Source organism: Elephas maximus, chromosome 10 (assembly GCF_024166365.1).
Source record: "Elephas maximus indicus isolate mEleMax1 chromosome 10, mEleMax1 primary haplotype, whole genome shotgun sequence".
NCBI lineage: Eukaryota > Metazoa > Chordata > Mammalia > Proboscidea > Elephantidae > Elephas > Elephas maximus.
In genome coordinates, this window is record NC_064828.1 from 14,712,420 (window position 1) to 14,736,982 (window position 24,563).

Sequence of the window (24,563 nt, forward strand, 5' to 3'; positions counted from 1 at the left end):
TCTGAGGCACGTTATCCCGTCCCGGCGCGGAAGGGCGTGTGAAGGCGTGTCCGCCCACGGTACACGGCGTCCAATGAAGACGCTGGAATCTCGCTTGGGGCGGGGCCTGGTGCGTTTTCGAAACGGAGGCGCCAGCTGAAGGAAAATGGCGGCTCGGCCCCGGCGGCATCGGTTGCTCTACGCGAAGTTGCCGCGTGGGGACTTTTGTGATGGTGGCGCTAAGAAGGCTACTGACGAACATTCTTTAACGTCTTCCATGGAGTGGGACACGCAAGTGGTGAAAGGGTCCTCGCTGCTCGGCCCCGCGGGGCTGGGAGCGGAGGAGCCGGTAGCTGGCCCACGGCTGCCGTCGTGGCTGCAGCCGGAGAGATGCGCCGTGTTCCAGTGTGCGCAGTGCCACGCCGTGCTCGCCGACTCGGTGCACCTCGCCTGGGACCTGTCGCGGTCCCTCGGCACCGTGGTCTTCTCCAGTGAGTGGGGGCGTAATCCGGGGCAGGCGGAGGTGGGGCGTTCACACGCTTTCCACTGAGTGGCCTGGAGCCGGTTTGGGAATACGGGATGTCGATTTGGACGGGTATCGACTGACCCCTTTGCCAGCGGGGGAGTCTTTTTTTTTTTTTTTTTTCCGATAATATGGCCACAGTGAGGTTACCTGTGGGGGGAGAGATTTTCCTCTTCGAGGCCGGCAGAGGTACCGATTCTGACCAATGCTTGTCTTCCCAGGAGCCACAAACAACGTCGATGTGGAGGCGCCCTTATTGGTTGGCATTGAAGGTTCACTCAAAGGCAGGTAAGGGTGGGAATTGCCCTTTGGTGTCTAGTCCCTGACTTAATGAGACTGAGGAGCCTGGAACTGACACAGCTTGTTCCTGACTTGCGCTAGAAGAAAAGATTGTTTCATCTGTTCAATAATACAGTATGTCTGAAGGATGCTTCTTTTACTTGTATGACTCTTGTACGAACTTGATGTATCAATGAAAGGAAAAGTTATGTTTGTATGTGGCTTTTAAGATCTTTGAGGGCCACATCTCCCTAGTAGTATGTGCAAGTGAAGCTAGGCTAAGAAAGATAAATATCCATTATAGTTTGCACTTAACATGAAATTTGTAATAAGCTATGCAGGACTCGGAGCCTGGTGGCACAGCGGTTAAGAGCTTGGCTGATAACCAGAAGGTCCACAGTTTGAATCCATCAGCCACTCCTTAGCAACTGTGTGTGGCAGTTCTACTCTGTCCTATAGGGTTGCTATGATTCAGAACCCACTAGAGGGCACATAACAACAACACGGAGGACTAATTCTGTCTTTAACTAGGAAACTGGGGAAAAACACAAGTTGAATAGCATGTACTTAAGTACAAAAAAAAAACCCCAAAACCAGTTGCTTGCTGTCCAGTCCATTTGGACTCAGGACAACCCCGTGTGTTTCAGAGTAGAACTAAGCTCCATAGGGTTTTCATTGGTGTAATCTTAGGGAAGTAAATTGTCAGGCCTTTCTTCTGTGGTGCCACTGGATGGATTTGAATTGCCAACCTTTCAGTTAGCAGTTGAGCACAGTTTGCACTACCCAGGGACCTGACGTACCTGAATACTGCTTGGTAAACTTAGCGTCTTGGTTGTACTATGATTTACAAGTGACAATATCAGTGAATTTGATATTACAAGGGTCTTCAATTTTGAGTGTTGGCTTTAACGGCAAGTCAATTCATTCTAACCACAGTTTGGTTCAGTTTTAGGGTTAAAGTGTAGTAATTCTTAGTTGTTTTTCTCAGTGACCAGGAAGAGTTCTGCAGCCTGAACAAGCTTAGCAAATTGAGTTAGACCCATTGCTCATTTTCTTTTTACCGACTGAAAGATACTCACTCCCTGCACTGGCTCCTTCCCACCTCCAAGGGGATGAGAGGAAAGGAGTAGTGGCCCGCCTGGAATTGGGAGATTTGGGGCCAGAGGTAGAAGCTCTCTGAATTTCCTGTTAGGGAGGAGTATAGTATACCTAGACCTGCGCTGTCCAGCACTATAACCACTAGCCTAGCCACATGTGGCTACTGAGAACTTGAAATGTGGCCACTCGGAACTGAGGTACAAAATACACATCAGATTTTGAAAGCTTTGGTTAATAAAAAAAGAAAGAATGGAAGAGATCTCATTAAGTTTTTTTTTTTTTTAATATTGATTACATGTTGAAATGGTATTTTTGATATGTTGGGTTAAATAAAATATATTAAAATTAATTTCGCCTGTTTCTCTTTACTTTTTTTTTTTAACACAGCTAATAGAACATTTAAAATTACATATGTGGCTCACATTATATTCCTATTGGATAGTGTTGGTCTACATGGTTTGTGAAACACAGGAGGAAAATGCCATGTATTTCTCTATTTGTGGAATAAGAAGGGCCATGGGGGTTGTGGAGAGGGTTATGAAATAGCACAGCTTATGACACCTTGTATTCCTTATTTTAAGAATGCACATTCATTAACTAGACAAGGGTCTGAGAATGGATTAAGAGGATAATTCCTGATACAGCTGAAGGAGCATAAATTTTGGAATGAGAAGAACTGGATTCTACTTCCAACTTCTTAATAAGACATTTGAAGGAAGTCAGTCCCTCTCAATCTACTATGTTGGATTAATTCTAAGCTGCAGTTTTTTTTTTTTTACATTTAAATGCCCTAAAGTTGGCATGAGCTGTACAATTGATGGCATCTTAGAATCAAAGTCATAAGGTAGATAGATCCCAGGTTCCTTCTTATACCAACATTCTGTTATTCTGTGTCTGGTGGAGGATTTATTGTAACTAATTTCAAAAAGTAATATTAGAGTGGGTTGACACTTTTAAATAGCTTTGTTACTCAGAGCCTTTGTTATGTGTAACACAGTATTTACTTGAATGGAATTTTATTATGTTGATTATAAGTAAAGTACATTCTTTTTTAATTGTTACGGAGAGTTTCAAACACGTAAGAGTACAATGGACCTCTATGCACCCATCACTCAATTAGGACAGTTATCAACTCCCAGCCAATCTTGTTTCATCTATAATCATATCCACTGCCCCTGTCTGTGATTTTGAAGCACATACCTGAAATCATATCATTCCATCCATAAATATTTTAGTGAGAATCTCTATAAGATAGGAACTATTTTTTTCTTTTTTAAAGACATAACCCAGTTCCAAGGAAAGTATGTTTTTTGGAAACTATTTGGGGTAAGCTAATACGTGGTTACCTGCTGTCAAGTTGGCCCCCGACTATGGTGAACCCACACACAATGCACAACAGAACGAAAAACCACTTGTGCCTGTGGCAGCTTCATGATCGGCTGGGGATCGGACTGTTGTGATCCATAGAGTTTTGCTTGGCTGATTTTTGGAAGTAGATTGCCAGGCCTTTCTTCCTAGTCCATCTCAGTCCAGAAGCTCTTCTGAAGCCTGTTCATCATAGCAACATGACAGCCTCCACCGACAGTTGGGTAGTGGCTGCTCATGAGGTGAACTAATCGGGAATCGAACCAGGTCTCTTGCATGAAAGGCAAAAATTCTACCACTGAACCACCAATGCCTCACAAGCTAAGATGGGCATTCGTTAATATTTGTGAACTGACTATTTTTTTAATGGAAAATCTTAAACATAAGATGAAGTAGAATGCTATAACAAGCTCCCATGTACCTATCACTCAGCTTCAACAATTACCAATATTTTGACAATTTTGTTTCTTCTATACTCTCCTCCCCACCCCCAGAGTATTTTAAGGCAAATCCCAGACAATAAATATTCAACAGCTTTTCAGTATTATTTCCTGTTGTCTTCTAGGATATTCAGGGATTTTCTTCCTACTGTGGTTTCTTAACAAAAATAAGGAGCCACACAAATGATCAAAGGCAAAGTGTAGATTTTTCTTCCAACATTTTAGATTAAAAATTTTTTTTAATTTTATTTGTCGTTGTTACTGAGAATATACACTGCAAAACATACACCAATTCAACGGTTTCTATGTGTACAATTCAGTGACATTGATTATATTCTTCAAGTTGTACAACCATTCTTACCCTCCTTTTCTGAGTTGTTCCTTCTCCGTTAATACAAACTCACTGCCCCAAGGTTCCTATCAAAAATCTTTCGATTTGCTATTGTCAGTTCAATCCCACATAGATAGTTCTTAAAAGAGCAAACTACTCAAGGCAGGCAGTTTTTACTAGTTAAGATAAACTCTTGGTTGATTTTAAGAAGAACTAAGGGGATGTTTTTGGTTTAAGGTTTGAAGATTATCTCACGGCAATAGATTCAGGGATTCATCCAGCCTCCATAAAGAGAATTTGAAATTCTGTTCTACATTTTCTCCCTTTCGATCAGGATTCTTCTATAGGATCTTTGATCAATACGTTCAGTGATGGTAGCCAGGCACCATCTAGCTCTTCTGGCCTCGTGGCAAAGGAGGCAGTTGTTCACAGGTGCAATTAGCCACACATTCCATATCCTCGTATTTCTGATTCTTCCTCCTCTGTCGTTCCAGGCATTTGTTATTTTCTGTGTTTTTGTTTTTGTTTTTTAATCTTAGCCATCTTAGTGGGAGTGAAATGGTATCTCACTGTGGCTTTAATTTGCCTCTCTGATGGCTAATGACATTGAGCATCTTTTTATGTGTTTAGTGGCCATTTGAATGTCCTCTTTGAGGAAGTATCTATTCAACTCCTTTGCCCATTTTATGATTGGGTTATTTGTCTTTTTTTTTTTTTTTTGATCAAAGTTTTATATATTTTAATTATTAGATTATTAGATAAATGGTTTCCAAAGATATTCTCCCAGTCGGTAGCTTGTCTTTCCACTTTTTTGATGGACAAAATTTTTTAATTTCTATGATGGCCTATTTTTTTTTTCTTTTGCTGTTTGTGCTTTTGTTTGAGAATCTATTGTTAAAAGCTAGGCTTGACAGCATTGCCTCTGCATTTTCTTCTGAGAATTTTAAGGTCATAGTTTGCACCTTGTCATGGATTGAATTGTGTCCCCTAAAATATCTGTCAACTTGGCTAGGCCATGATTCCCAGTAATGTGTGATTGTCCACCATTTTGTCATCTGATGTGATTTTTGTGTGTGTTGTAAATCGTATCTCTATGATGTTGATAAGCTTCAATTAGCGGCAGTTATGTTAATGAGGCAGGACTCACTCTACAAGATTGGATTGTGTCTTGAGCCAATAAAAGAGAGAAGCGAGTAGAGAGACAAGGGGACCTCAGAACACCAGGAAAGCAGTGTTAGGAGCAGAGCGTGTCCTTTGGACTCTAGGTTCCTACATGGAGAAGCTCCTAGACTAGGGGAGGAGTGATGACAGGGACCTTCCTCCAGAGCCAACAGAAAGAGAAAGCCTTCCCCTGGAGCTAATGTTCTGAATTCGGACTTCTAGCCTACTAGACTGTAAGAGAATAAACTTCTGTTTGTTGAAGTCATCAACTTGTGGTATTTCTGTTATAGCAGCCCTAGATGACTAAGACACACCTTTAAGTTCTTAATCCATTTTAAATTTGTTTTTGTGTATGGTGTGAGGCACGGATCCTGTTTCATTTTTCTGCATGTGGAAATCCAGTTTTCCCAACACTGTTTATTGAAGAGACTCTTCTTTCCCCATTGAATGGACTTAGCACCCTTCTCAAAAATCAGTTGACCATAGGTGTGTAGGTTTATTTCTGGACTCTCAGTTCTATTCAGTTGGTCCATGTGTTTAGTGTCATAACACTACCAGGCTGTTTTGATTACTGTAGTATTATACATGTTTTAGAATTAGGAAGTGTGAGTCATCCTACTTTGTTCTACTCTTTCAACATTGCTGTAGCTATTCGGGGCATCTCTTGGCCTCTTAATCATTCCTATAAAATTGAGAATTGGCTTTTCCATTTCTGTAAAGAAGGCTGATGGAATTTTGATGGGATTGCGTTGAATTTATAGGTCGCTTTTTTTTTTAGGTAGTAATCAACGAACATGGAACATGTTTCCATTTATTTAAGTTGTCTTTAATCTCTTTCAGCAGTGCTTTGTAATATTTATTGTATAATTCCGTCATATCCCTGGTTAAATTTATTCATAGGTATTTTATTCTCTTAGATGCTATTGTAAGTAGAATTGTTTCTCTAATTTCCCTTTTAGATTTCTCATTGCTGGTGTATAGAAACCCAAATGGTTTTTGTTTGTTGACCTCGTACCCAGCAACTGTGCTAAATTCCTCTATTAGCTCTAGAAGTTTACTTTTGGACTCTTTGGGAATTTTTATATATGGGATCTTATCATTTGCAATAGAGATCATTTTACTTCTTCTTTTCCAATACGGATAACTTTTATTTCTTGTCTTATTGCTGAGGCTCGGACTTCTAATACAATATTGAATAGAATTGGTGAGAGTGAGCATCCTTGTCTTGTTCTTGATTTCAAGAGGGAAGTTCTTAATCTTTCTCCATTACGGATAACGTCGGGTGTTAGCTTTTCATATGTGTCCTGAATTGTATTTAGGAATTTCCCATCTGTTCCAATCTTTAGGGTTTTCGCCAAGAAAGAGTGTTGGATTTTATTAACTGCTTTTTCGGCATACATAGAGATGATCATGTTGTTCTTTTCCTTTGTTCTATTGATGTGATGTTAATTGATTTTCTAATATTGAACCATCCCTGCATTCCTGGAATAAATCTCCTTGGTTATGGTGTATGACTCTTTTAATGTGCTGTTATATTCTATACTACTATTTTGTTGAGGATTTGTGTATCTATATTCATAAGAGATATGCCTGTAGTTTTCTTATGGTGTCTTTGTCTGGTTTTGGTATCAGGATTACTCTTGCTTCATAGAATGAATTAGGGAGTATTCCCTTCTTCTCTGTCGTTTGGAAGACTTTAAACAATACTGGTGTCAGGTCTTCTCTAAATGTTTGGTAGAATTCTTCAGTGAAGCCATCTGATCCAGGACTTTTGTTGTTGTTGGGAGATTTTTGATCACTGATTCAATCTCTTCACTTGTTATGGGTCTCTTGAGACTTTCTATTTACTCTTGAGTCAGTCTGGGTAGGTTGGGTGCTTCTAAGAATTCATGTATTTCATCTAAGTTATCCAGTTTGTTGCCATACAGTTGTCCATAATAGTCTGTCATAATTCTCTTTATTTCTGTCATGTCAGTTGTAATGTCCCCCCTTTCATTTCTTATTTTGGTTATTTGCATTCTTTGTCAGTCTAGCTAAAGTTTTGTCAATTTTGATCTTTTCAAAGAATGAACTTGGGGTTTTAATGATTCTGTTGTTTTCGGCTTTCGATTTTATCTATTTCTGCTCTGATCTTTGTTATTTCCTTTCTTCTGGTAGGTTTAGGCTTAGTTTGCTCTTCTCTTTCTTGTTCCTGGAGTTGTCGAGTTAGGTTGTTTATTTGAGATCCTTCTTTTTTCATGTAGATATTTACTGCTGTAAGTTTCCCTCTGAGGACTTCCTTTGCTGCATCCCATAAGTTTGGGTATTTGTGCTTTCATTTCCGTTTGACTCTTAGAAATGTTTTACTTCTCTTTTGATGTCTTCCTTGACCCATTGGTAGTTTAATCATGTGTTGTTTAATTTCCACATGTTTGTGTATTTTCCAGGTTTTTTTCCTGTTACTGATTTCTACTTGATTTTACTCCATTGTGGTCAAAGAAAATAACTTTATATGATTTCAATCTTTTTAAATTTATCCAGACTTGCTTTGTGACCTAAGATGTGGTCTATCCTGGAGAATAATCCATGTGCTCTGGAGTAGAATGACTATTGTGCTGTTGTTGGATAGAGTGTTCTGTGTATGTCTGTAAAGTCTGGTTGGTTTATCGTGTCATTCAGATCCTCTGTTTCCTTGCTTATCTTCTTTCTAGATGTTCTGTTCAATATTGAAAGTGGTGTATTGAAGCCTCCAACTATCTATTTCTCCCTTCACTTCTCTCGGTGTTTGCTTTATATATTTAGGTGTTCTGATGTTGGGTGCATATGTATTTATGATTGCTAAATCTTCTGGATTAATTAACCCTTTTATCACTATATAAAGTCCATCTTTATCCTGTCTTAACAGATTTTGTCTTAAAGTCTATTTTGTCTGATATTAAAGATTACCACCCCTGCTCTCTTTTGGTTATTATTTGCATGGAATATTTTTTTCCATCCTTTCACTTTCAACCTATTTGCGTCGTTGGGTCTGAGGTGTGAAATTTAAAATATGTATATATTTTACCATAAACCATGATCCAAAGGCTCAGAGGCACTGCTATACAATTAATTTTGCTGTCAGAATTCATTAAAATTTTCCTTTTTGTGTACTAATAATATTCACTGAAATATTTGTTTTATATTTTATGGATAAGCATGATATTGAGAGTCCTTTAAATTTATTTTGCTCTGTTTCTACTGAAATATTTGTCCGTAGGTACTGTGCTTTTTCTGATATAATTAATTCCTACACAAGAATTAATTCAAATTAATGCAACTTTATTTCCTGGCTTGCTTTTTGGTTACCTGTATTCACAAAAATACACGCTTCATGTGTGGTGTGGGACTTCATCTACCAGCTAATTTAACATATTTTTCTGCTTGTTCTTTTTTAGTATTCATTGATATGATTTTTTTTAGCCAAGTGATTTTTTATATTCTCTTTTATTAATAGAGCTTTACTGCATAATATACTGTATATATGTGAATAATTTTATCCCTTACCAAACCACTTTAAAATTGCCTTCATTACCTGCATGATGAAACGTACATAGTTAATTTTTTCCCAAAACCTTTCTTTGCGATAATCGGATATGTCTGGTACGTACAGTAAATGACTTACATAAATGGTATAACCAAAACCGAAATCAACTTTTACTGATTCCTTGTCTAGTAATCTTTCAGAAGATAAGGGAAAAGAAGGGAGATGACTTGCTAGGGTAATGGGATTCCTTTTCTTTTCTTTCTTTTGCATTTAGTCTGGATAATTTTTTAAGTTAATTTTTTTTTTTTTATATCTGCACAAGATAAATCCTGATTTGAGTTATATGAATAAGTTGCTTAGTAAGCCTCCAATCAACTTGATTATTTTTTCTTCAGCTGGAAATTGGTATAATGGTAGCTAATTTATATATGGTGATCTATAAGTCTAAAGGTTTAAATGTTAGCCTGATTAGTTAACTGTTTTCCTGCTTTTCAGGGGTAAATTACTTTTCTGTACTGAAGTGACAGTTGTACATCCATGACTGTTGTGGCCAAAATGCACAAGGGTAACTGTAATCTAAGACATAATGATATTAAAATCTGAGTTGACCTTTCTTGTATGTGAGATTTCTTCAATATTATTTCCATTATAACATTTTTCACCTAAGTCTTAGGAGATAGGAGTACTTCCAGAGACTGGTTGTTTTTTACCTGTTCTCTGATTTTCTTTCTTACCCATCTCCTATTTTTTTTCCAGCATTTACAGCCTTTTATTCTGTAGTTCCTGTGGGATTCCTATTGGTTTCCATCTGTATTCTACCCATGCTGCTTTGGCTGCCTTAAGAGGTCACTTTTGCCTTTCCAGTGACAAAATGGTGTGGTGAGTAGACTTATATGTTCTTTATCAAATAAATGTTAAATGATCTTTTAGAAAAGGCAGCGTTTGTACCATAGAAGATCCAAAAGCCAGGTACTGTCTCTTACAAAAAAGATAGAGTCGGACTTAACTCGACGGCACTGGGTTTGGTTTTTTGGTTTTAATAAAATTATAATCATTTTAGTCATGTAGAATAATTCAGAAGGTATTCTTTCATTAAAGAAACTTCTGGAAGGTAAGCTTTTCTAAAATATTGTAGTAGACACCTTTTGGGTTTGTGTCTAGCCCATGTCTTCCTCCCATAGGGTGAAAGTTTGTACCCCTCTCACATGATGAAATGAAAAGTAGATATCTGACGCAAGCTAAGCCAATCAGGTTTTCTACCCTAGGAATTTGAAATAAGGACCCAGAGATACTGGTTGGTTGGTAGATGATACTGATACTGAATTGGGAAATAAAAGCTCTAGGTTTCAGGTACCTATTTTTTACCTAATGCATGTAGATGCAGAGAAGTCTTACCTGCAGAAAAAGAAAACTGAGGCAGATACAGAGCTCAAAGTAAAAACTACAATTATGTGGTCTCCAGAGTCAAAAAAAGTAATCCACTAGCTGTTCCTTTTCGTGGATTGTATTAGGTATTTCTTTATCTTCCTAATAAGTTCTTTCTTTAACTTAAGCTCTTTTGTTTATTACAACAAACTAAGACAGCCATTAAAATCTTTTTGACCATTTAAAAAAATAATAATAACCAGTCATTGTTGACCTAGTTTTATGCTAGGCATTATACTTACCTTACTTAGATCTTAATATAAGAAAACTGGGACTCGGAGAGGTGAGGAGCTGAGCAGGGCTCATTTTTCTTTCTTAAAATATAAAGTCCTCTTTTTCTCCTTTAGTGTATCAGATGGGTGTTTCTTGCAGAGTTACAGGTGACTAAACAAAAAAACTTGTAAATAAGGCCTATCCTTTACCATGAAGTTGTTCATTGTACGTTAGGTATACCAGTTGTTCTTTACTGCAAATTTCTAACAGGAAAACGTGAACGTTACATGGATTGATGCCCCGCTTTCAATTTCCAGTTAGTCTTAAGTAATTTCTATTTAAAATTAAGTTAAAGAGGGAAAAAAAGTATCTCTAAGTATGTGCTATTGTTGTTAGGTGCTATCAAGTTGGTTCTGACTCATAGCAACCCTTTGTAGAACAAATTAAACACTGCCTGGCCCTGCGCCAGCCTCACAATTGTTGCTGTGTTTGGCAGTCCATGGTATAGTCAATATTCTTTGCCAACACTATAATTCAAAGTCATCGGTTCTTCTTTGGTCTTCATTATTCATTGTCTAGCTTTCATATGCACGTGAGGCAGTTGAAAATACCATGGCTTGTGTTGGGCGCACCTTAGCCCTCAAAGTGACATCTTCGCTTTTGAGCATTTTAAAGAGGTCTTTTGCAGCACATTTTCCCAATGCAATATGTCGTTTGATTTCTTGACTGCTGCTTCCATGGGCATTGTTTGTGGATCCAAGTAAAATGAAATCCTTGACAACTTCAGTCTTTTCTCTGTTTATCATGATGTAGCTTATTGGTCCAGTTGTGAGTATTTTTGTTTATGTCGAGGTGTAATCTATACTGAAGGCTGTAGTCTTTGATCTTCATTAGTAAGTGCTTCAAGTCTTCTTTGCTTTCAGCAAGCAAGGTGTCATCTGCATATCACAGGCTGTTAATGAGTCCAATGCCACGTTCTTCTTCATATACTCCAGTTTCTTGGATTATTTGTTCAGCACACAGATTAAATAAGTAATGCAAAAGTATACAACCTGGATGCACACCTTTCCTGATTTTAAACCATGCAATATCTCCTTGTTCTATTTGAACGACTGCCTCTCAGTCTATGTACAGGTTCCTTATGAGCACAATTAACTGTTCTAGAATTTGCATTCTTCTTAATATTATCCAGGAAACCCTGGTTGCATAGTGGTTAAGTGTTACGGCTGCTAACCAAAGGGTCAGCAGTTCGAATCCGCCAGGTGCTCCTTGGAAACTCTATGGGGCAGTTCTACTCTGTCCTACAGGGTCGCTATGAGTTGGAATCGACTCGACGGCACTGGGTTTTGGGTTTAATATTATCCATAATTCATTATGATCCACACAGTCGAATGCCTTTGCATAGTCAATAAAACATAGGTAAATATATTTCTGGTATTCTCTGCTTTCAGCCAGGATCCACCTGACATCAGCAATGATATCCCTTGTTCCACGTCCTCTTGTTAATCCAGCTTGAATTTCTGGCTCTTCCCTGTTGATATATTCCTGCAACTATTTTTTAATTATCTTCAGCAAAATTTTACTTGCATATGATATTAATGATATTTTCAGTAATTTCCATGTTCTGTTGGATCACCTTTCTTTGGAATGGGCATGGATGTGAATCTCTTCCAGTTGGTTGGCCAGGTAGCTATCTTCCAAATTTCTTGGCAGAGACGAGTGAGCAGCTCTAGCACTGCATCTGTTTGTTGAAACATCTCAATTGGTATTCCATCAAATCCTGGAGCCTTGTTTTTTGCCAATGCCTTCAGTGCAGCTTGAACTTCTTCCTTCAATACCATTGGTTCTTGCTTATATGCTCCCTCCTGAAATGGCTGAATGTTGACCAGTTCTTTTTGGTACAGTGACTCTGTATTCCTTGCATCTTCTTTTGATGCTTCCTGTATCATTCAATATTTTGCCCATAGAATCCTTTAATATTGCAACTCGAGGCTTGGATTTTTTCTTCAGTTCTTGCAGCTTGAGAAATGCTGAGTGTGTTCTTCCCTTTTGGTTTTCTAACTCCACGTATTTGCACATTTCATTATAATACATTACTTTGTCTTCTCAAGCCACCTTTTGAAATCTTCTGCTCAGATTTCTTACTTCATCATTTCTTCTATTAGTAACCTAAAATCTTATTTTAGAAACAGGTATGAAAATGCCTCTGTTGCTGTGGAGTGAATTGCAATTAATAGTGACCTATAGGACAGAGTAGAACTGCCCCATAGGGTTTCCAACGAGCAGCTGGTGGATTTGAGCTGCCAACCTTTCGGTTAGCAGTTGAATGCTTAACTACTGCGCTGCCAGGGCTCCGAGAAAATGCCCCAGCAAAGCTACAATTGTAAGCTTTTAGTAACAAATTTTTTTAAATATAAATTTGAAAATACTTGGGATTTTGAGTAATTTCTTAATCTTTAAAATGAGGAGTTAGTTTCAAAAGTCTATACGTTATTTGGTTAAGTAGAAACTGGGAAGCAAAAGGTAACATGAATCTGGGGAGATGATAAATCTATGTACGTATCAGAATGAATTTGTATGCTAGTGACAGAAAATCTAACTAACAGTGCGTTAACAAGTAAGGAGTAGATGGCAACCCTAGGAGTCTTGTAGTGGCTCAACAATGACAGGGCTCTCGGTCAGCATCTCTATGGCTCTCGTGGCCTTTTCCTCCCAGTTGCAGGATGGCTGCTATAATTACAAGCATTACGTCTATAGACAATATATCTTCAACAGGAAGGAAATGGAAAGTGTGGGAAGACAGGGAAAGTTCTCCTTTTATCAGCACTATTTTCCTTTTTCTTATTGCTCAGAACCATGTCACATGGTCACCTAATGCTAGGAAAGCAAATATATGACAATAAGAAATAAGATAGTTACAGTTGGCTTAGACCAGTCACAATTCATCTCTTAGGACTGGAAACACCACTGCCCTAAACAAAATCTGGGTTCTGTTAGCAAGATAGGAGTGAGTGGCCACTGGTAGGCCAGTAACAGTGTTTGCCACAGCGTGATCACTTCTAACTGTGCTGCGGGATCTACAGGTAGAGTGTGCAACTTAAACTCATTCATATGACCCTGGTTTTTGCCTTTACTTTGCTCTGGGATAATTTTGCCTCATAATTCCTGGCTGGGAAGGGTAGGATGAGGCACAAACTCTAATGATTTGGATTGTCTTTGCACTATGTTTATTGAGAAGTTATTTTTCGAACAAAATATATCATGAGTCTTAACGTGAAAATCAGTAAGAAAGCAGGCTTTGCTTGACAGATATTGGCTTTAGAGGAAAGTCTGTTTCAACAATAACCTCAAACTAATGTATGGTACTAACGTTTTCTCTTTACATTTTCTATCTTAGCTATCTTTTAAAAACAAGAGCCATAGTAAATGCATCTGAGATGGATATTCACAACGTGCCCCTAACAGAAAAGATTGCAGAGGTAAAGTTTCATGGTGGTTGTGTGGTTCCTTTAATACAGATAACTCTTGATAGCTGGTACCAGTGAACTTGGGGCTGATGAAATGGTGTGATACTCCAGTAATCCTTTATAGTTGGTTTGGAAAATAGGTAACACAAAGCAAAATATTAAAGCCATATTGTGAGATCTAGTTCAGGAGGAGGGAGAAAGCTGCTCGGTTTTGCATTCCCATTCTTTCTGCTGGGAATAGACGTTATCGTCCCGTGCAGAGCTGTCTCTTTTTGCAAGCACTTTATACTTAGACGTCTCAGAGGGAAGAGTGGTAAGACAATTATTAAGTGTTAAAACAAATTTTACTAGTGGTTTATGGCTATGAGTGAAGAAGGTAACTTTGTTTTGGTAGCTTGTTGACTCAGTATGAGTGAAAACTTGGCTATAGCTTTACTGCCCTCAGAAGAGCAAACTTAGAGGTTACTATTGGTTTTGTATTTAGCATTGTTGATAGTTTATTCCTTGCTAATTATACATTTAGAAACCAGTAACATTTTTCAAAGTTTACTATTGGGTATACTGTTAAGGACAGGGAAACAGTGATTTTTTTTTTTTTCTCTTTGCAAAGCTGAGTCAGCTCATAAGCCAAGGGTTGGCAAATTTTTCTATAAAGGGCCAGAAGTCAACTATTTTCAGCTTTGTGGGCCATGCAGTCTCAAATACTCAACTCTGCCATGGACAAAAGCAGCCATAGATAATACATAAACAAATGGATGTCGCTATGTTCCGATAACATTGTATTTATAAAAGGAGCAGCAGGCTAGCTCACAGTTATATAGCTTGCTAACCCCTGCTCTAAGTTGATGAGGAAGTCAGTAAATATTGTGATTAAAAATAATTTGTATGGGAAATTTCATGACAGTAAAAAAATAATAATAATTTCAATGGGAGACAACTTCTGGAATGGTGGAGCCTTCCCCCCAGAAAATAACCATAACTGATGAAATTATAAAGAAAACAACCATTTAAGTCCCTAGAAATTTTCCTCAAGGCATATAGCAAATGAAAAAAACATTTATTCAAGAAAATCTAAACCTCAATAAGAACAGCAAGAGTCTGTGGCATCTGAGCTATAGTCTGCTCCTCCTCTTCCTCTTCCCCCATCTCAGAAGGAGGGAGGCTTCTTCTGGGCGGGTGCAGGCAAGAACATAGGGCTCTCCCTCCCCCTACCCAGCTACCAGTTGAGGACTGTGGTATCTCCTTAACAGGGGCAGGCCACTAGCATTCCTCATCACCCTAGTTATGTGTTGCAGCAACTCTATTCCAGGCAAGAATGGCTGCTTGCATGATGGAAGCTTTACCACAAGCACCAAAACCAAAAACCAAACCCAGTGCCGTCGAGTCGATTCCAACTCATAGCGACCCTATAGGACAGAGTAGAACTGCCCCATAGAGTTTCCAAGGAGTGCCTGGCAGATTCGAACTGCTCACCCTTTTGTTAGCAGCCGTAGCACTTAACCACTATGCCACCAGGGTTTCCACCACAAGCACAGTAAGGCAAAAATACTAGGAACCCAGTTACCCTCTACCCGGCTCACTCATAGGGCCAAGATTCCATGCAAGGGAGGCAAGCTGAGATCAGAAGCTACCGCCCCTGCCCAGAACCCTGGTGGTAAAAACAGGGTATCATTCTGCTGGTGTCCTCAATCCCAGCTCTGGAGCAGAGACACAGAGGTTTTGCCCAGGGTGAGAGGCAAGTCAAAATGTGGAACAATTTATACCCAGGGCATTGGCAAAAGCTATAGAGCAATCGGCCAATACTTAGTGGAGGCTAACAGTTGCGTGTGATACCTACAGAGGCAGACAGGTTAACAGAGATCAGGGAAAGAGACAGATAAAGAGTCCTGCCAAAATCACTGTCATCTCAAGTCGTTGTGCACAAGCCCAAAGCTGTACCCTCTAAAGAGTAACATTAGAGGCTACACACTGTGGGGGAAATAGACTTCGCTAAAATAACCCAGCCAACTTACTGAAAAGCCATGGGTTATGGTGCATTTGTATTTAGAATTACTACAATATATTATCTAAAATGTCCAGTTTTCAATAAGAAATTATGAGACATGTAAAGAAAGAGGAAAACATGACCCATATACAAGGTAAAAGCAGACAACAGAAACTGCTTTTGAATAAGCTCAGATGTTGGACTTAGCAGACAGTCTACAAAGCAGCTCTTATAAATATGTCCAAAGAACAAAGGGAAACATACTTAAGGAAGAAAAGGAAGGTATGATGACAATGTCTCATCAAATAGAGAACATCAGTAAAGAGATAAAAATTATAGGAAAGAACCAAATGGAAATTTTAGGTTGAAAAGTAACAATGTCTGAAATGAAAAATTCACTTCAGAGGCTGAACAGATTTTAACTGACAGAAGAATCAGCAAACTTGAAGGTAGATCAGTAGAGATTATGAAGTCTAAAAAACAGAGAGAATAAAGACCGAAGAAAAATTAACAGAGCCTCAAAGACCTGATCCCATCAAACCAAAAATCCAAACCCACTGCTGTCAAGTCAATTCCGACTCATGACGACCCTACAAGACGGGGTAGAACTGCCCCCACAGGTTCTCTAAGGCTGTAAATCTTTACAGAAGCAGCCTACGACATCTTTCTCCCACAAACAACAAGCAAATGACAACAAGCCATGGGTTGTGGTGGATTCATATCTAGAGTTGCTACAATATAAAAAATAGTAACTAAAATGTCCAGTTTTCAATAAAAAATTATGAGACATGCAAAGAAACAGGACTGGTGGGTTCAAACTACCGGCCTTTTGGTTAGGAGCTAAGTGACTTAACAACTGCATCACCAGGGCTTCTTAATCCCATCACCTGTACCAAAGCACATTTAATGGGAGTACCAAAAGGAGAGGAGAAAGAAGCAGACAACATATTCAAAGAAATAATGGCTGAAACTTTCTATATTTGATGAAAAACATCTATCTACACATCCAGGATGCTCAACAAACTCCAGGCAGGATAAATGAAAGATCTTCACTCAGACACATCCTGGTAAAAATGTTGAAAGAGGAACGCAAACAGAAAAAGTCTTGAAAACAGCAACAAAAAAATTACTTATCACATACTAGGGCACCCCAAAAATATTAACAGCTGATGTCTCATCAGAAACGGTGGAAGCCAGAAAGCAGCAGGATGACATATTAAAATGCTAAAAGGAAAAAAAAACTGTCAAGCAAAATATTATATCCAGCAAAACTATCTCTCAGAAGTGAAAGTGATGAAATACATTCCTTGATAAACAAAAACTGACAGTTTATTTCTAGCAGATCTGCCTTACAAGAAATACTAGAGTTTTCCATGCTGAAAGAAAGTAACCACATATAATATTTCAAATCCATATGAAAAAGCAAAAAGCACAAGTAAAGATAATTATGTAATTATAACCAAACCAAACCCATTGCCATTGAGTCAATTCTGACTCATAGCGACCCTATAGAACAGAGTACGACTGCCCCATAGAGTTTCCAAGGAGTGCCTGGTAGATTTAAACTGCCAGCCTTTTGGTTAGCAGCCGTAGCACTTAACCACTATGGCACCAGGGTTTCCGTGTAATTATAAAAGACAGCGTAAATCAGGGCTTCAAACTGGTTTGAACTGGTTCAGTCGTGGCCAACAAAGCAAAACAGGAACAGACCTGAAGTTTTACAATTTGGGTGATTCGCCATGGTATCCGGAATGGGAGAGATTACGGGTCAGTGCCCTGGAATGGGAGACTTCGAAGAGGCATAGTGAGCCCTTTCAAGAGCCTGATACGTAAGACTGGGTTACTGGCAGGACTGTAGAGAGCGATACGCATTTAAAGTGGCGCAGTTGGCGGCCATCTTTCTTCAGGGTGCCGCCATCTTTGAGTGGGGCAGCACTGTTTCTGAATCTGCTCAAAATCTGAGGGCAAGTGATTTGGTTGCTGTGAAACGCATGTGCTGCCCTTGTTTACTAGGAGTGAGATTAACTTTCTATCCATAAATTTTCCTTTTCTGGATACTGTGGTGAATTTTCCAAATTTTAAAAATTCATGTCTGTTCTGGTGATACTTCCTCAACCATGATTGAACCGGGCAGAACTGGTTCACAGCCCTGCTATAAATGCATGTTCTTCTCACGTTTAAAAAGCAGTTGTTCCTAGGCTTAAAGGTGGTCATAGACTCATTGCATCAGTTGGCACAACATAGTACATAAAGACGGTGTTCTGCATCCTACTTCGATGAGTAGCATCTGGGGTCTTAAGAGCTTCCTAGCAGCCATCTAAGATACAACTATTGGTCTCTTCCCAACTGGAGCAAAGGAAAGTGAAGAAAACCAAAGACTCAAGGGAGCAATTACTCCACAGGACTAATGGAGCACATGAACTATAGCCTACATGACCCTGAGACCAGAAGAACCCGATGATGCCTGGCTACCACTACTGACCACTCTGACTGGGATCACAGCAGAGGGTCCTGGACAGAACAGGAGAGAAGTATACAACAAAAAATCAAATTCACAAAAATGACCAGGCTTCCGATTGTGAAATCAGTTGAGTTCCTTCACACAAACAAGGAGAAATCTAAAAGGGAAACCAAGGAAACAATGCCATTTACAATAGACCCTGGAGAGAAAACAAGAAACAACCCCAGAATAAACTTAACCAGGGAAGTAAAGGACTTATACAATGAAAACTATAAAACACGACTGTAAGAGACTAAAAGGGATCTACCTAAATGGAAGGACATGCCATGTTATGGATTGGAAGAATTTGAAATAGAAAATGTCAGTACTACCCAAAGCAGTTTATAGATAGAATGCGATCCTAATGAAAATTCCAACAGCATTCTTCACTGAAATGGAAAAACGAATCACCAATTTTATATGGAGAGGAAAGAGGCCACAATTAGCAAAAGCAATATTGAAGAAGTAGAGCAAAATAGGTTTCATACTTTCCAGTCTCAAAACACCCTATACAGGTACAGTAACCAAAACAGCTTGGTACCGATTCAATGATAGACACACAGACCAATGAAATAGAATTGAGAGCCCAGAAAAATATCCATCCATCTATGGGCAGCTGATTTTTTTATTTCTTTCTTTTTATTGTGCTTTAAGTGAAAGTTTACACCTCAAGTTAGTTTCTCATACAAAAATGTATACACACATTGTTCTGTGACCCTAGTTGCTATCCGTATAATATGTCAGCACACTCTTCCTTTCCATCCCGGATTTCCCGTGTCCATTCAACCTGTCCCTTTCTGCCCTCTCATCTTGCCTCTGGACAGGAGCAGGCAACTGATTTTTGACATGGGGTCAAAACACATTCAATGGGGGAAGATACCATCTCTTAAACAAATGGTGCTGGGAAAACTGGATATCTGCATGCAGAGAAATGAGACAGGACCCATACCTCACACCATATACAAAAACTAACTGAAAATGGATCAAAGACCTAAATGTTAAAGATAAAATTATATAGTTCTTGGAAGAAAACATAGGGTGAAAACTATGGGACTTAATTTGAGATTATCAAACACAACTACAATGCATGAACAACAGAAAACAAATGATATAACTGGGATTTTATAAAAATTAAGTACTTATGCTCATCAAAAGACAATCAAAAGAGTAAAAACAACCTACAGACTGGGAAAAATCTTCAGGAATGATATATCTGATAAAGGTCTAATTTCCAAACTATATAGAAAACTTACAACTCAGTAACAAAAAGGCAATATAACAATTAAAACGTGGGTAAAGGACATGAACAGCACATCACCAAAGAGGACATTCAAATGGCCAACACATGAAAAGATGCTCTCTATCATTAGCCATTTGAGAGATGCAAATCAAAACTACCATGAGATACCATCTCATCCCTGCTAAAATGGATAAAAAAACAAAACAAATCAGCAAACAACAAATGTTGGCTAGAATGTGGGGAGATTGGAACCCTTATCCACTGCTCAAGAGAATGTAAAATGGTATAACCACTGTGGAAAACAGTATGGTGCTTCCTCAAAAAATCAGAAGTAGAACTACCTTATGATCCAGCAATTCCACTCCTAGGTATATATCCTAGCGATCTAATAGAATAAACATGGACAGATATATGCATACCTATGTTCACTGTAGTACTGTTCACAATAGCGAAAAGATGGGAACAGCATAAGTGCCTATCAACAGATGAAAGGATAAACAAAATGTGGTACATACATACAATGGAATACTACACAGCTAGAAAGAACGATGAGTTCTTGAAACATCTTGCAACGTGGATGAATCTGGAGGACATTTTGCGAGCGAAATAAGTCAATCACAAAGAGACAAATATTGTATGGTCTCACTTTTATAAAAAGTCAAGAATAGGTATATATACAGAGACCAGCATGAAAGGGGAGGAGAGGAGGAATCATTCTCTAGGGAGTAGACACTATTTTTGGTTATAGGAAAGGTAACACTGAATGTGGGTGAAGTATGCACAGCTTACCCAAAGTCAATGATGACACTAAGTTGCACATAAAAAAAAAGTATATTTTGTAAATGCCATATATAATTTTGTAACAACAACCAAAAAATACATGTGTGTGTATGTATATATGTTTGCGAAGAATGGAAATTCCAGATCACTTAATTATGCTCATGAGGAAGCTGTACACAGACCAAAAAGCAATCATTCGAACAGAACAAGGGGATACTGCATGGTTTAAAATCAGCAAAGGGTACATCAGGGTTGTATCCTTTCACCATACTTATTCAATCTGTATGCTGACAAATAATCTTAGAAGCTGGACTATATAAAGAAGAATGGCATCGGGATTGGAGGAAGACTCATTAACAACCTGCTGTATGCAAATGATACAACCTTACTTGCTGTAGTGAAGAGGACCTTAAGCACTTACTGATGAAGATCAAAGACTACAGCCCCTGTGGGGACCTTGGTCTCGGGGAACATCTAGCCCAATTAGCATAACATAGTTTATAAAGAAAAGGTTGTACATTCTACTGTGGTGAGTGGTGTCTGGGGTCTTAAAAGCCTGTGAGTGGCCATCTAAGATACTCCACTGGGCTCACCCCTTCCGGAGCAAGGAAGAATGAAGAAAACTAAAAATACAAGGGAAAGATTAGTCCAAAGGACTAATGGACCACATCTACCACAGCCTCCACCAGACTGAGTCCAGTACAACTAGATGGTGCCTGGCTACCACCACTGACTGCTCTGACAAGGACCAAAATAGAGGGTCCTGGACAGAGCTGGAGAAAAATGTAGAACAAAGTTCAAACTCAAAAAGAAAGACCAGACTTGCTGGCCTGACAGAAACTAGAGAAACCCCGAGAGTACGGCCCCTGGATACCCTTTCAGCTCAGTAATGAAGTCATTCCGGAGGTTCACTCTTCAGCCAAAGATTGGACAGGCCCGTAAAACAAAATAAGACCTCAGGGGCACATCAGCCCTGGGGCAAGGACTAGAAGGCAGGAGGGGACAGGAAAGCTGATAATAGGGAACCCAAGGCTGAGAAGGGAGAGTGCTGACATGTTGTGGGGTGGTTAACCAGCGTCATAAAACAATGTGTGCTGACTGTTTAATGAGAAACTAGTTCTGTAAAGCTTCATCTAAAGTACAATAAAAATTTTTTAAAAAGACTGCAGCCCTCAGTATGGATTACACCTCAACATAAAGAAAACAAAAACCCTCACAACTGGACCAATAAGCTATATCATGATAAATGGAGAAAAGATTGAAGTTGTCAAGGATTTCATTTTACTTGAATCCACAATCAGTGCCCGTGGAAGCAGCAGTCAAGAAATCAAACGACATATTGAATTGGGCAAATCAGCAAAAGACCTCTTTAAAGTGTTCAAAAGCAAAGATGTCACTATTAGGACTAAGGTGCACCTGACCCAAGCCATGGTATTTTTAGTCACCTCATCTGCATGTGAAAGCTGGACAGTGAATAAGGAAGACCAAAGAAGAATTGGTGCCTTGGAATTATGGTGTTGGCGAAGCATATTGAATATATCATGGACTGCCAGAAGAACGAACAAGTCTGTTTTGGAAGAAGCAAGGATGGCAGGATCTTGTCTCACGTACTTTGGACATGTTCTCTGGAGGGGCCAGTCCCTGAAGAAATGAGTAAAGAGGAAGGGTCAGTGAAAAAGCAGATCTTCAGTGAGGTGGATTGACACAGTGGCTGCAACAATGGGCTTAAACACAGCAATGATTGTGAGGATGGTACAGTCAGAACTGACTCAATGGCACCTGACAAACCGCCACCACCTGTATGAGCAAGGTGGTCTTAAAATTAATGAGCCAACCTCCCCCGTAGTTGGAGGTGATGCTATCAGGAATGCAAATTGGAATCCAAAGTTTTGCTTTGGGTACCTAGAAAGGGACATTGTTTTCTTAATTATATATGTTAACCCATCCTCAGATAAACATGTTTCCGCTCGTGGAAGAAACTGGCTCTGCCCTGATTTCAGAGCTCATTAAGATAATTTTAAACCTCATGAAGGTTTCTAGTCACTTTGAGTGTTCAAAATTATTTGCTTTTTGGTAAAACTAGAGTTTTTACCAGAAATTAAATGGGATTTCCTTCCCTTTACTCCCCACCCACCCCCCAAGCCCCTGCAATTTAGGATGAACAGTAAACACCAGTGTCATGATTTTACTCAGGAGAGCAGTGTTCCCAGGGAATGTCCTGATTCAGGCCAATCCCATTTATGACCTACTTAGAGTAGTAGAGCACCAAAGCCTACAGCTACAGTTTATGCAGGCTAGAGTTAGTTGTTTAAGCAGAGTTTCATCATGAATTTTGGGTATTCTTGTAGCATGGATCATAAAAGTAGATTTAGTATACTGTACAAATGAATGGAGTTAGAAATATATACCTGAAAGTTACAGAAAATATTTTTTTGTTAACTACGACTTCAACAAAAGACTAAGTTATACATAATCCTGTATGACAAAATAACTTTATAGGTCTAAATACATGTTGTATGCTGAGTTAACACCACTAAATTGAGTTCTAGATACAGCTGTTCCCTGGTGAAAGAATTCTCGACAATCATCTCATTAGAGCAAACATCTGTTTTAAAGCAACAGGCTGAACCAATTTTGAAGCCCTCTAGTGGATTATTAAAGAAAGGCATTTGTTACCGTTAAAGGGTTAAAAGAAAAGCTAGATTCTTGACACTAGAAAAGGAGGGAATGCTAGTTATTGCTTCTGTCTTAACAAACCTGTCTTACGCCATTTATTTTTGTCTTCCTTCCCAGTATCTGGAGTTTAAACCTAAGCGATAAGAGGTAGAGAGGAGGGGACAGGAAGCAGTAATGCTCAGTAATGGCTGATCTTCTTTCTTATAAGTTTTGTATCTGAGGATCTTAACCGTGCTCTGGGTTTGTTGTATCAATTTTTTTTTTTTTTCCAGAAAAAGAGCAAATGGTTGAGACATTGCCAGCTTCCAATCACTAGGTATAAACTAGCTTCGGTGGCTTCTAAAAAAAAAAACCCATTGCTGTCAAAACCATAGGGTTTCCAAGGAGCGGCTGGTGGATTTGAACTGCCGACCTTTTGGTTAGCAGCCGTAGCACTTAACCACTACGCCACCAGGGTTTCCAGGTGGCTTCTAGAAACAGTAAATTGGGTGTTAAGCTTAAAATGCCCTGACATTCATATTTCTCTTCCCAGCTGAAAGAGAAGATAATGTTAACACATACTCGCTTAAATTCCCTAAGGAAGATTCTGAAGGAAGTGATTCCTGACCAGTCCAAGCTGGAAAACTGATGCAGAAGGAAGGCTTGAGTGTCAGCTTCAGGCTTTGCTGTGATCTTGTACGACAGGCGGCGTTTGATCTTTTCTCAGGAATGGGGGTGGGGAGTACGGGTTTTTGTTTACCTGTAGGCTGATTTTGTGAAGCTGTTTAGAGAAGATGAGAAACTAAAGAGCCTTCTGTTCAGACTTCATAGCTATTTGTCTTAACCTATTTTAGCTGCTTATCAACTTCATAATCTTTATTTCTAAAAACATTTTCCCCATTTTTTTTTTATTGTACTTTAGATGAAGGTTTACAAGCAAACTAGTTTCTCATTAAACAATTAACACACATACTGTTTTGTGACATTGGTTGCCAACCCCACAACGTGTCGACACTCTCCTTCTCGACCTTGGGTTCCCCATTACCACCTTTCTTGTCCCCTCCTGCCTTCTTTTTCTTGCGCCTGGGCTGGTGTGCCCAGTTAGTCTAGTTTTGTTTTTATGGGGCTGTCTAATCTTTGGCTGAAGGTTGAACCTCAGTAGTCACTTCACTACAGAGCTATAAGGGTGTACAGGGGCAATACTCTCAGGATTTCTCCAGCCTCTGTCAGACCAGTAAATCTGGTCTTTTTTTTTCTGAGTTAGAATTTTGTTCTACATTTTTCTCCGGCTCTGTCCCGCACCCTCTATTGTGGTCCCTGTCAGAGCAGTCAGTGTTGGTAGCCAGGCACCATCTAGTTATGCTGGACTCAATCTGGTGGAGGCTGTGGTAGTTGTGGTCCATTAGTCCTTTAGACTAATCTTTCCCTTGTGTGTTTGGTTTTCCTCATTCTCCCTTGCTCCAGATGGAGTGAGACCAGTGGAGTATGGGAGTTTGGATGTGTCTATGGAGCTTCCATGACCTTGCCTTGGACAAGTTGTGCTAGCTTTCCTAATATTGTGTACTGTCTTACCCTTCACCAAACTTAGCACTTACCTATTGTCTATTTAGTGTTCTAAAAA

General features: G+C 39.1%; 1 protein-coding gene across 1 annotated transcript; it reads left to right on the top strand.

The window, feature by feature from the left end:
• The first annotated feature begins 140 nt into the window (after positions 1 to 140).
• OIP5 (Opa interacting protein 5) lies at positions 141 to 24,184 on the top strand. Its single transcript, XM_049898036.1, has 5 exons — positions 141 to 470; positions 724 to 790; positions 9,435 to 9,557; positions 13,714 to 13,795; positions 23,496 to 24,184. Exons 1-5 carry the CDS (start codon positions 146 to 148, stop codon positions 23,589 to 23,591), a joined length of 693 nt encoding a protein of 230 aa, XP_049753993.1. The 5' UTR covers positions 141 to 145; the 3' UTR covers positions 23,592 to 24,184.
• The last annotated feature ends 379 nt before the right edge of the window (positions 24,185 to 24,563 follow it).

Excerpts from the sequence above, each read along its gene's own strand:
- OIP5 (XM_049898036.1), top strand. The coding sequence starts at position 146 with ATGGCGGCTCGGCCCCGGCGGCATCGGTTGCTCTACGCGAAGTTGCCG. Across the intron at positions 471-723 it reads CGGCACCGTGGTCTTCTCCA|GAGCCACAAACAACGTCGAT; the intron begins GTGAGTGGGGGC and ends TTGTCTTCCCAG. Across the intron at positions 13,796-23,495 it reads TAACAGAAAAGATTGCAGAG|CTGAAAGAGAAGATAATGTT; the intron begins GTAAAGTTTCAT and ends TTCTCTTCCCAG.